The 13,945-nt window shown below is 35.3% G+C and overlaps 1 protein-coding gene across 1 annotated transcript in view; it reads right to left on the reverse strand.

Annotated features, from left to right (window-relative positions):
* USP34 (ubiquitin specific peptidase 34) overlaps nucleotides 1–13,945 on the reverse strand; it is a 292,591-nt gene that overhangs the window by 96,408 nt on the left and 182,238 nt on the right. Inside the window, exons 34-41 of the mRNA XM_031655230.1 lie at nucleotides 12,005–12,205; nucleotides 8,489–8,571; nucleotides 7,040–7,080; nucleotides 6,777–6,901; nucleotides 4,172–4,324; nucleotides 3,327–3,431; nucleotides 1,561–1,616; nucleotides 1,342–1,462 (exon numbers count right to left, since the gene is read on the reverse strand). Coding sequence (XP_031511090.1) covers nucleotides 1,342–1,462; nucleotides 1,561–1,616; nucleotides 3,327–3,431; nucleotides 4,172–4,324; nucleotides 6,777–6,901; nucleotides 7,040–7,080; nucleotides 8,489–8,571; nucleotides 12,005–12,205 — 885 coding nt within the window. The remainder of the gene's footprint in view (nucleotides 1–1,341; nucleotides 1,463–1,560; nucleotides 1,617–3,326; nucleotides 3,432–4,171; nucleotides 4,325–6,776; nucleotides 6,902–7,039; nucleotides 7,081–8,488; nucleotides 8,572–12,004; nucleotides 12,206–13,945) is intronic.

Consider the following 13,945-nt stretch of genomic DNA (forward strand, 5'->3'; position numbering starts at 1 on the left):
GATTTCAAACAGATAAGACTGTAATCTTAAGTTGCTCTCAAGAATCCTTTAGTCTATGCCTATGAGGACAATCTTCTATCCCTTTGGTTGCTGTTTCCTAACACATTCAGTAACTTTAAGATAACAGCTCTCCAGACCATAACAAATTCCTTCAATGACCAGGACAAATGTACCAATGGTAAGATAAGATAAACTACTTAATCAAGAGACAATCAAAATGAGACATTTGTTGGTACAGAGGCATGAAGTGTTTCCAATATTCAGAGATAGATTTTATGTCACATAGGTCTTTAAAATATGAAACAAGTACCCAATAATGAATACTTATTAATTCCACTGTATTAGGATATGATTCACAGTTTAGGACAGTAATTCAAAATACACAATTCTATAGAAAGCACACTAATAAAATATAGGTTATCTTTTTTTTTTTTTTTTTTGAGACAGGGTCTCCTTCTGTCACCTAGGCTACAGTGCAGTGGTGTGATCATGGCTCACTGAAGCCTCGACCTCTTGGGCTCAAGCAATCCTCCCACCCCAGCCTCCTGAGTAGCTGAGACTACAGGTGTGCGCCACCACACCTAGCAAATTTTTGTATTTTCTGTAGGGATGAGGTTTCACCATGTTGCCTTGGCTGGTCTCGGAACTCCTGATTTCAAGCAATCCACCTACCTCAGCCACCCAAAGTGCTAGGATTATAGGCATGAGTCACCATGCCCATCCTTAGGTGACCTTTCTATATACAGTCAATCACAGGAATTAACATCGGATTTTGCATTCTAAAAACAAGCCCATGTTTTATATTTCCAGAATTCAATTTATTTAAAATTTGCTTTTCTTGCCAGTAATTAAGTTCTAGCAATTTTTATGTCTATATGTTTAAAAATTTTAACATATCCATATACATTGTGATATAGTTTGGCAGTGTCTCCACTCAAATCTCATCTTGAATTATATCACCTGTAACTCCTATTGTTGTGGGAGGGACCTGGTGCGAGATGACTGAATCATGATGGCAGTTTCGCCCATATTGTGGTAAGTGAATAAGTCTCAAGAGATATGATGGGTTTATAAGGAGAAACTCCTTTCACTTGGTTCTCATTCTTTTTTTGCCTGTCCTCATCCATGTAAGATGCGACTTGCTCCGACTTGCCTACCGGCATGATTGTGAGGCCTCCCCAGCCACGTGGAACTCTGAGTCGAACTAAACCCTTTTCTTCTGTAAACTGCCCAGTCTGGGGTATGTCTTTATCAGCAGTGTAAAAAACAGACTAATACACAATGTAACAACAAAAGGTTTCAATCACATTTCATAGAAACATTGAATACCTTAATACTTACCTGTCCTTCCCTTGAAAATTTAAAGGGTGGTTTGTGTTTAATTACACTTGTTGCAAGCCTTAGGAGTCCTGTAAGCCCATCATCTTCTACATTACCATCCTGATGATCAAGGATCTCCCTACTACAAAAAAGAAAAAAAATACACACAAACAAGATAGTTCACATAATTATGTCTTCTTTTCTTAACAATATGAATTTCAATTTCACATCAAATTTTACCTTCTAATACAGTCAGCCAAATGTCTTGCCAAGGCATCTAAGTCGAGGAGCGTTGTCTTAATACAAAAAGAAAATAAAAATTCAAATATAAATTTTTATGTTTTACCAAACATAAATTAAAACAGAATCATTTCCTTACAGGCAACAATAATTTAGTTCTCCCAAATTCAATTAAGTTATAAACATAATACACCTAACTCTTCACTTATATATTATGTCAATTAATCAAATTAGTCTTAAACACATCACTAATCATTCTACAAAAAAGAATCAATGGAATGTTGATAATAAATTAAGAAAGTCACAGTAATCTATTGAGAAGACACTAAAGTTTTTTTTAAATGACTTTATTGAGATGTAATTCACATACAATTCACCAAGGTTTGTTTTTAACAATACCCTTAAATTAGACTTTTAACAATATATTAAATTCTACAGTTCATTCCAAAAAAAAACTTTACTTCTCATTATAACTGAGCAACAATATTAAAACAGACTTCACAAAATGTAACTTGAGTCCCCTCAAAGAAACCCAAATCTCTGAAAAGGAAAATTACTTTACAAGCAAGCAAGATCAGATTCCTATTTTAGCTTAAAGGGGAAAGCCCAGGTTTTTTTTTCTTTTTTTCTTTTTTAAAGTACAATGTTTATTTGGCATCAATATTTTAATTAACAATAAGTATATTAAAACTTGCTCAATACTAAGTTTTGTAATTATTTCTCAAATGAAAAGATTTTAAGAATTCAGATGTTAACTAAAAAGCAAAAAGTATAAACACCATAGAACTTTTAAAGTGAACACATTGAACTTTCATTTACATACATTTAAAAGTTTAAGAAAAACGTGTCCTAAATATTTCAAAGGATCTTCTTTATGTGTTTCTCATTTTCTTCTGAACTGACAACTTAGACACATTTTAATTTAGTAAATTTATGTACACTGGAAAAAACGCAAGTGTTTATGTGGCAAGATTTGCTTTGAAATTTACTTTTTTTTTTTTGAGACGGAGTTTCACTCTGTCGCCAGGCTACAGTGCAGTAGCGTGATCTCAGCTCACTGATTGCAACCTCCCCGCCTGCCAGGTTCAAGCGATTCTGCCTCAGCCCTCCTGAGTAGCTGGAACTACAGGTGTCTGTGACCATGCCTGGCTAATTTTTGTATCTTTAGTAGAGATGGAGTTTCACCATGTTGGCCAGGATGGTCTCCATCTTTTGACCTCGTGATCCGCCCGCCTCGGCCTCCCAAAGTGCTGGGATTACAGGCATGAGCCACTGCACCGGGCCTGAAATTTACTTGTTTTAAACATTACTTTGTTTGAATGGAAATGTCATTTTAGTCTAAGAAAATTAGATCTGCAAAAACTGACTGTTTCTTTAAAGTAACTTCTATTTGAACTGCAATTTTATTTTACATATTCGGTACTCCAAACTACATGCTATTATAGAAAGCTGTATTTTTAAATTTAAAATCTACATTTCCCTTTCCAAATAAGATGTTACATCCACATATCTTATTGAGAAGAGACAGGAAATTAAGGATAGATACCAGATGAAGACGTTTCAACTAAGGTCAGAGTAAAAACACTAAAGGAATTAGAATAAGGTGGAAAAGCACAAATATAATAGAAATATGACACTACCAACAAGTTATAGATTAATAAAGTACACTTAATAAGAACCGATAAAGTCATGAACATGTATGTCATAATTTGTATCTATTAACAAGAATAGAATATATAGAATAGTATATAATTTTCTGAACATACCTGACTAGCGTCCTTTATATGTATGTTGTCAACTAATTTGCATAACAACCAAAAATACTCTTTACATCCTGGTTTTAACACTGGTTCTTCCTCATAATCATCTATCTATTAAAAAAATTTTATACTGTGTGAAAACATTTTAAAAATAAAATTATAATACATTTAAGAAACTAGAGGCTTTATGAAATAAATTCCTGTATCAACTAAACAGTATTCAAAATCTTTTTAAAAATGGAGAGTTCACACTTAGTTTCTATAAAATCAGAATAACCAGGCACAAAAATGACTAACATAAGAACTTTCAAGAAAATATTAGTCTCAAATTACTAACATTTGAAAAACATATGAATAAGGAGGAAAATAATGTGAATCCAACAACACATTGAATTTCCGGGATTAGTAAAAAGTGGGCTCTAAATTTATTATGTAGTAGAAGCCTTTTACAAGACTAGTATATGCACTAAGGTAGGAAATAAAATTTAAAATTCCGAATATCATAAAGATAAAAAAACTGACTTACTAGAGAAGAGAGCTCCATTTATGATTTTTTTATCAGTCAACTTATTAACACAAGGCCCAGAACCAAGTGAGAATAAATGCCATATCTAAAATAGAGTATCCACGAGAAAGACCACAGAGCTGAAATCAGTCTCTTCCTAGTAGTAACATGGACATAATGTGTCACAATGCTGTCACCTTAAGAAGTATATAACTACTATCCTCTTGGTAAAAAATCACATACAGTAGTCAAATGATCAAAATTTTAAGGTTATATTACAATGGTAAACTTGAGGCAAAGGAGATTTCAAAAATAGAAACTGCTTCTAAACACAGTAAAATCTTACCCTAATAGGTTTGAGTGCTTGAGCATCAGGAAGAAATTTCAATAATGTTGAGGCAGCCAAGAGCAGAAAAGAACGATTGATTGAGTCTCCTCCATCCAGCCCTGACAGGGATAACTTATAAAGACCATTGCATGATTCATGACGAACTGCAGTCTAGATGAAAAAGAAAGTTCCAAAGACAGTCTGAGTGAGTATTAGAAAGTTAATAATATGGGGCCGGGTGCGGTGGCTCAAGCCTGTAATCCCAGCACTTTGAGAGGCCGAGACGGGCAGATCACGAGGTCAGGAGATTGAGACCATCCTGGCTAACACGGTGAAACCCCGTCTCTACTAAAAAATACAAAAAACTAGCCGGGCGTGGTGGCGGGTGCCTGTAGTCCCAGCTACTTGGGAGGCTGAGGCAGGAGAATGGCGTAAACCCGGGAGGCGGAGCCTGCAGTGAGCTGAGATCTGGCCACTGCACTCCAGCCTGGGCGGCAGAGCGAGACTCTGTCTCAAAAAAAAAAAAAAAAAAAAAAAAAGTTAATAATATGTGAGCAGAAACAATTTTAGGTGATTTTAAATACAATGTTCTGCTGGGCAAGCCTGTAATCCCAGCACTTTGGGAGGCCCAGGCAGGGGGATAACCTGAGGCCAGAAGTCTAGAGACCAGCCTGGCCAACATGGCAAAACCCCATCACTACAAAAAATCCAAAAATTAACCAGATGTGGTAGCTTGCATCTGTAGTCCCAGCTACTCTGGAGACAGGCACAAGAATTGCTTGAACCAGGAAGGTAGAGCCTGCAGTGAGCTGGTATGCCACTGCTCTCCAGACTGGGTGGCAGAACAAGATTATGTCTCATAAAAATAATTAATAAATATAATGTTCTAAACCCATACATATATACATGTAAATCACACGTGATCAAATAAAGTACCTCAAGGTATACCATAATATATACAGTATTTTTTTTTTTTTTTTTTTTTTGAGACGGAGTCTCGCTCTGTCGCCCAGGCTGGAGTGCAGTGGCGCGATCTCGGCTCACTGCAAACTCCGCCTCCCGGGTTCACGCCATTCTCCTGTCTCAGCCTCCCGAGTAGCTGGGACTACAGGCGCCCGCCAACTCGCCCGGCTAGTTTTTTGTATTTTTTAGTAGAGACGGGGTTTCACCAGGTTAGCCAGGATGGTCTCGATCTCCTGACCTCGTGATCTGCTAGAAATCCTAAAGCGTGGTCATAAAAACAGAAAAAAAACAAAATAAGAACAACAAGTAAATACAAGGAATAACTGAGTAAGGACATTTAGAATCATTTAAGTTATTTACAAGACAGAGGATAAAATATTTTCAGAACTAGAAGCAACACAGAAGCAACTTCAATCAGAATATTCTACAGATAGGAAGGAAACCGTCCAAATGTCAAAATGGTTACCTGAGACAGGACAAGAACACATATGGCATTAAATCCAGAGCTAATTTTTTTTTTTTTTCTTTGTGAGACATAGTCTTACTCTGTTGTCCAGGCTGGAGTGCAGCGGCATGATCTTGGCTTACTGCAACCTCTGCCTCCTGGGTTCAAGCGATTCTCCTGCCTCAGCCTCCCAAGTAACTGGGATTACAGGCGCCTGCCACCACGCCCAGCCAATTTTTTGTATTTCTAGTAGAGACGGGGTTTCACCATATTGGCCAGGCTAGTCTTGCACTCCTGACCTCATGTGATCCACCCGCTTTGGCCTCCCCAAGTGCTGGGATTAGAGGTGTGAGCCACAGTGCCCAGCCCCTTAGACAATGCTGATTTAAAAAATAAGTGACTTTGGAGCTAAATGTATTAGTAAGTGTGTTTCTATTATTTCACGTAGGAATATGAGGTAATGCCAAGATATGGCTAATAAAAATTATACTGGTCTCAGTGTGAACATGGGAAGCAAAATATATTTCTTTTATTTGCAGTCTCTCTAGCCTCTATTTTTCTACTTAAATAGAAAACGCAGGCTGGGTGCAGTGGCTCATGCCTATAATCCCAAGCAGTTTGGAAGGCCGAGGCAGGAGTATTACATGACACCAGGAGTTCAAGACCAGCCTAGACAACACAGCAAGATCCCGTCTCTACAAAAACGTTTAAAACTAGCTGAGCATGGTGATGTGCACCTATGGTCTCAGCTACTTGGGAGGCTGAGGTCAGAGGATTGCTTGTTCCCAGGAGGTTGAGGCTGCAGGGAGCCATGATGGCACCACTGTACTCTAGCCTGGGTGATACAGGGAACATGGAGATTCTGTCTTAAAGAAAAAAAAAACGGCCACAGAACTTTTCTAAAACATAAATTACCAAAATAAATTCTCAAGCCCTTCCTACTACCTGCAAAAAAAATTTTATTAATCCAAAGCAAAATAATCATTCTATAAACATTTCAGAAAAATATAAATGCTACATAATATATAATAGTCAAAAGTTCTTAAACATTATACATAGTTGAAAACACTCCAGACCTTAAAGGATTAAGTAGATAATGTGATATATTTATGGACTCATGCACATTTGTTTCCATTAGCTCTTTTATTTATTATCAATGCTAATAACATGAAAACATATAAAAGTAATAGTACTAACCTTCAACCTTTATCTTACCTCAGGAATAAGGAGAGTCAATTTCTTTAGCCAATCTTGTAAATGATCACTATCAGCAAGGCTAGATTTCACTAAAGAACAGCAATGAGCCCAACTCACCAAGAGCCACATTGAATAATGTGAAACTAAAGAAAAATTAGAAAACAGTTCACTATAAAGATCTGTGCTAAAATGAAAACACAATGTTCATTATTAAAGGTAAAATATATCAATATATTATTCAAGTTTTTATTCACTAAAAGTTAACTTTTTGGAACCCTTACCTTCATGTCTAGACCTGTGATCAGACTGAGCTTTTAAAACTCTGTAAAGTAAAAACACACCACCACCAATTAAATTCAGCAATGAATTAAAAATAATTCAATGTATTAACATATATCCTATAAGGTTATCACTTACTCCCAAAAAAGGGAAGCAGTGGGTGAGAGTGACAGAGTGAGAGACTGAGTGAACGAGAGAGAGAGAGAGAGAATGTGTGTTTACGTGTTTTAAAAGACAGAAGACAGGGTCTCACTCTGTTGCCCAGGCCAGAGTGCAGTGGCATGATCATGGCTCACTGCAGGCTTGACCTCCCAGGTTCAAGCAATCCTCCCACCTCAGCCTCCCAATAGCTGGGACTACAGGTACGTGCCACCACACCCAGCTAATTTTTGCAAAAGAGACTATATTTTAAGAGAGCTCCATTATTTATTTGTTCTATATTTTTTATCATTTATTTAAAGACTCACTAAAGAAGAGTCAAACTCATTAAAGAAGAGAGTAGAATAATGATTACCAGAGGCTGGAAGGTGGGGTAGGCTAGGGTGGGGTGGGGCAGAGGGTCTAAGTCAAAGGGTATGAAGTTCCAGATAGAGCAGGAAGTTTTAAGATCTATCACACAGCAGGGTGTCTAGTCAATAAAAATATATTGTATGTTTCAAAATAAAAAAAACAAAAGAATCACTGGTAAAATCTTACTACAGCAAATACCAAATGACTTCAGATTTAATAAACAAAATTTGAATGAATAAAACATTGACTGAAATAAGTAAACCCTCAAGAAGTGCTCATGATTTAGTTACTAAAGAGATGTGTATGACAAACACATAGGTTATAATGATTTAGAGTCTAAACTTAAGAGTCTTTTAAAAAATAACTGAATCTAATCATGAAGGCTAATCATGAAAGTCCAAACTGAAAAGTACTCTATAAAATAATTGGCCTGTATTACTTGAAAATGTATCATGAGAGAAAGGCTGAGAATGTTATCTCTGATGAATAGAAGAACTGACAACTAAATGCAATACATTTAGTTGATCCTGAAGCAAGAAAAATATTGTTATACAGAATACCAATAGGATTATTTTAATACCAACTATATGTTAGGATAATATGTCAATGTTAAATTTTATAAATTTAAAAATTTTACTCTATTAAGAAAATGTCCTTGGTCTTAGGAGATATACAACAAAGTACTGGTAAACAGTCATGATATCTGCAATTCAGTCTCACAAGATTCAGGAAAACATGTAAACACAGAAAATATGTAACTCATAAATACAAGACACATTTTAGCAAGAGGTTAATAACATGTAAATTTGGATGAAAGGTATGAGAGATTTCATAATATTCCCCAAATTTTTCTAGTAAGTTTAAAATTTTTCAAAATAAAGTTTTAAAACATTATATTCCTGCTATACATGAACACACAAAATATATTTTAAAATGCATACCTAGGAGCCAGATTATCATACGTATAAGCAACAGACATAAGTCGCTGAATCAAACTGGTTCCTTGGACAAGAACAAGAAATACCTTTAAAACAAAAACATTTTAAAAGATATTTAAATACAGCAAAAGGAAAACCCTCAAAAAGCACCCATTACTTAGTTACTAAAGAGATGTGTATTACAAAATTTTAACCCAAAATTCAAAATTACTCACATTTATCTGTAACACAATAATGTCTTAAGAATTCTTTGAAAATACTGTAAAAATGCCAAGAATCAGAAAACCAGAATTTTATAATCACACTTAAGAGCAGCAACTGTAGGCTGGGTATGGTGGCTCACTGTAAATGCTGTAATCCCAGCAATTAGGGAGGCTCAGGTGGGTGGACTGCTTGAGCCCAGAAATCTGACATTAGCCTGGCCAACGTGGTGAAACTCTGTTTCCACTAAAATACAAAAATTAGCTGGGTGTGTGATGCATGTCTATAGTCTCATCCATTTTGAAGGCTGAGAAAGGAGAAACACCTGAGTCTTGGAAGCAGTGGCTACAGTGAGCCGAGATTGTGCCACTGCACTCCAGCCTGAACAACAAAATGAGAATGTCTCAAAAAAAATAAAAAGAAAAAAAAAAGAAATTACTAAGAATTTAGAAATAGGGGCAAAAATAGTCTTTATATTCGATTCATAGATTCTCTGCATACCACTGAATTGGGGGAAAGAAATATATATATGTCAGTGGTTTCTTGGGAAGGGGCTGGTGAAGAATTAAACATGTTTTTACTTTGGAAGAAAATAAAAAAAATCAAGTAGTAATAGATTCCTCAACTATCCTGAAATAAAAATTAAAAAGCCATATAATATACCACGGGTACAGAGCATGAATTCTAGATTCAAAATCCTGAGGCTCAACATTCAGCTTCAGGTTACATGATCCTAATATATATGGAATTTCTCAGTTCTAGTTCTTCCTCCATATAATGGGAGAAAATAATTCACTAACTTATTCAATTATTAAATTCCTTCTGCAGGTTGGAAGGCATTCTGTGCATACTTCATAAGGTACCGTTTCTGCACTGGGGCAGGCAGCTACAGAAAACATGGTAACACAAGTATATACAATGTGCAAATAAGCAAAAGAAGGGAGCAGCAACTAAACCTGTCCCTGGCAGAAGTGAGAAAGCTTCCAGAAAAGTTGATGTTTAGGCTAAATTTTGCAAGTAACTTTCTAAAATGCTATGAACAAGATCACATAGAAAAATGATGGTAAACTCAAATAAGTTAGTGTTCTTCCTTACTACCTACAGTATATCAACATTAGATGACTGTCTTCAGTATTAACGCAACAAAAATTTTTATTTCCATAGATCTTAGATATACATACTAAGCTGTAATTATTTTGGGAAATACACTCATGCAAAACTATATAATATACACCTTTTCTAAACTAAAAAAAAATAACATTGGCCAGGAGCGGTGGCTCACACCTATAATCCCAGCACTTTGGGAGGCCGAGGCAGGCAGATCACTTGAGGTCAGGAGTTTGAGATCAGCCTGGCCAAGATGGCAAAACCCCATCTCTACTAAAAATACAAAAATTAGCCAGACACAGTGGCATGTGCCTGTAATAAGCTTGTAGTTGCATATTATTTTAAACACAAACCAATAACCTATAAAACTCCATAAATGTGCACATGTATTTTACACATACACTTATGTATATTTGTATTATTTAAATCTCAAAAGGAAATAGCTAATAAAGGTCAATAAACATTGAAATTATTTAGTGAGTTGATGGAAAGGATCACAATTACTATAACCTGAAACTTTATTCTGAAAAAAACATGACCAAAACATTATAGTAAGGTTACTAAAGTAGTAGTTCACAACACAACACTGTAGAATACATTCAGATTATATTGTACTCTGCATATATTTAATTTTATTAGATGTAAATTATTTGGAATACTGGCAGAGATCACTTTTCCCATTTAACCCCCAAAATTCTAAAAAGGAAATCTGCTTCAGGTTTTCATTTATACCAGTACTTTTTAACCTTATGTTCGTCACAATCTATCAGTAACAATTCATTACTTTGATGTTTCTTGGGTAGATATGAGGTGAGGTTCTCAAAAGGTTACAGAATGAGATCTCCCTAAAATCTCATCTTGATCACTCCCTACTTCCCAGCTCACTGATGGAGATGTTGGAAAGGCAAATATGTGATTACAGAATCCACAATCAAAAAGATTCTATTTTTATTGCTGGATGTCCTGGTTAATACAGTTGACCCTTGAACAACACAGGTCTGAACTGCACAGATCCGCTTATATCTGGGTTTTTTTCCAACTATGGCACTCCTAAGACAGCAAGACCAACCCCTCACCTTCCTCCTTCTCTTCTACTGCCTAATCACTGTGAAGACCATGAGGATGAAGACCTTTATGATGACTCACTTCCACTTGAAGAACAGAAAATATATTTTCTCTTCCTTATGATTTTCTTAATACTTTCTTTTCTCTAGCTTACTTTAATAATACAGTATATAATAGTATTAACATACAAAATATGCATTAACCAACTGTTTATGTTATTGGTAAGGCTTCTGGTTAATAGTAGGCTATTAGTAGTTAAGTTCTGGGGGAGTCAAAAGTTATACACAGATTTTTGACTGTATGGAGGATCAGCATCCTTAACTCCTCTATTTTTCAAGGGCCAACTGTATTTTCTTTCATCTCGAAATCTACCCTCTTATACACTTGTTCTATTACGCTAGCGCTAATATATCAAAAACCAAATTCTTCCTTCACCAGTTGGCTTCCTATTAGGTTGTGCCAGTCTAGGATACTAGAGAGACTCCTTTCTTTTTTCTGTCAGCATTTATCTGAAAGTATTTACCTAGAAGAGACAGGTGGTTGCAGCCTTTGGCTTTTTTAGGCACTCCTAGCACCAGCTTTATCAGGTCCCCTCTGAGAATCTTAGCAGATGAGCATAAGAGCGTAACTGATTTCTCAGAGGCCTAAACCCCAGTTTAAAGGGATCCCTCCTGCAAGCTTCTAAGTTCCTGATGACCCAACCACTTCCCTAATGTTCCACAAGATCTAGCGGTGGTAAATGGCTCCTTATCTGGATTACCTCACCATTCCCTTTTGCTTTTAAAGCCTTGTAACATATACACGTAAAACCGATTCCCTATTTTAAATTTCCTATGTTGAAATACCAACTATGGCTTCTGTTTTCATAAATGCACCCTCAACGTATATAAATTACTGAGTCCAAATAATAAATTCTGTCTCACAGATATTAAAATGGCACATGATTCATTTCTGCATTCTGGATGATGAAATGAAAAGCATTACTGCTTCATAATCACTGCTGCTTTAAAACAATGCCATCAGTTTGGCTGTCAGGTTAAGTCACAGTAATCTAGAATACATTTCTTAAGCATTAGCATATTTCTTCAGTTTATAAAAATAAATGAAATTCATCACTACAATTAAACATTAACTTCTGCACTTTACCTCTGTTAATCGTGGTATATGAAGACCCTTAGCATGATCACCAGCAGCCTTCCTTGATTTGCCTGGCCAGGTTCTTTTCCTATGGCTTTCCGCTATACCAGACCAGGCGAAGACATCATGATAAGCTAAATCCAAATCGGATGTATCTACTGCAAACTGGCATATTAACTTCAGCAAGCAAGCAAGACAGTCTAGCTGCCACTGTAAATGAAAAGAAATGGTCATTTCCCTATTTCCATTAATTTAGAATGGCCATTATACAATCCTGAGATTAAAAGACCAGAAAATAAAAAATTATAGCTAGTACTTAATCACATACTATAAAAATTTTGCTGCTCAAATATTATGGTCAGTAATAATTCAATCTTATAAAAATGAAGAAAAATTATCTAGAAATAAAGAGGGTGTACAAGATGTATTTAATGAAATGGAAATGACACTTTCATTTCTTTAATGAAGGCATCATAAAAATGTATATAATAGAGAGCTATGAGATTTTTGAAAAAAATACTGCTCATAATTTAGAATTTTTTTTTTAATTAAAATGATGTCAAGGATATTACTTATCAGTAAAATTAACTGAGAAACAAAGTATTCTATGCTGTTTCTCCACAAAAGTGGCACAGACTCTTAAAATTTAGGGACCAAAGCAATTCTTAGTAATTCTAGAAAATAATTCAAACGAAAATCTTGCACTTTCCACGACCACATTAAAAACAAACATTTTAAAATTTGTTTTAAATATTGTTTAGTAAGTATAAAAAATAATATTTACAGCTGACTGGAAACTCAATTTTAATAACTTAGTGTACTTTCTTTAATTAGAATATCACTTATGTACAAGATGAGAGTTTCACAGCTTTTTCTTCAATAGCTCTTAACCTCCTGCTTTCCTGATTCCACTGCCAAATATATTCCTATACAAATATACCAGGAAACAGTACTTTCTTCCTGCAATAATAGCAATACCATATTACTGAACTAAAAGAAAGATAGCAAGATAATTCAGACAGAAAAAAAGTCTTTTCAACAAATTGGTGCTACAAAAACCAAACAGCCGTATGAAGAAGGAAAAAAATTCAATACTGCACACACAAAATGCAAAATGTATCATTATAGAACTAAATGTAAAAGAAGACTATAAAACTTACAGAAAGCAGAGGAGAAAAGTCTTTGTGACCATAGAACAAATATTTGTAGACCGGATACAAATTTCATTAAAATTAAAACCTCTCCCCTAAAAGATACTGTCAGTACAACGAAAAAGTAAGCCATAGCATGTGTGTGGGGCTTGTCCCCATACATACATCAGAGAAAGACTTCTCCATAATGTTTAAGGGAAAAGACCATCTCACAACTATATACTAAGATGTTTCACAAAAGAAGATAAATACATAATCAAACACACAACATAATGCTAAACATCATTAGTAATGAGGGAAGGACAAGTGAAGCCACCGTGAGATAACACTACTATATCCACTAGAATAGCTCCAATTTTAAAACCCTGGCCATATCAACTTCTGGCAAGGATGTGAAGTAAATGAAATTCTCATATGTTGCATAGTACAACTGTTTTGGAAAACAGTTTGGCAGCTTCTTACAAGGTTAATCTTCCACTCACCATATTATTTAGCAAGTAATTTCATTACTTGGCATTAATCTGAGAGATAAAAACATACATATACCAAATGACCTGTATGTGAATGTTTACAGAAGCTTTATTTGTAATAACCCAAAACTACAAACCACTCAAATGTCAATAGGTAAGCAGATAAATGAATTGTGGTATACCTATACAACGAATACACTACTCAGCAATGAAAACGAACCAACTACTAATACACATTTAACAACCTCAAAAAGCATTCTGAATAAAAGAAGCCAGATCCAAAGGGTACATATTGCACTGATCCAATTACATGAAATTCTATAAAATGA

The sequence above is a fragment of the Papio anubis genome, chromosome 14 (assembly GCF_008728515.1).
Source record: "Papio anubis isolate 15944 chromosome 14, Panubis1.0, whole genome shotgun sequence".
Classification (NCBI taxonomy): domain Eukaryota; kingdom Metazoa; phylum Chordata; class Mammalia; order Primates; family Cercopithecidae; genus Papio; species Papio anubis.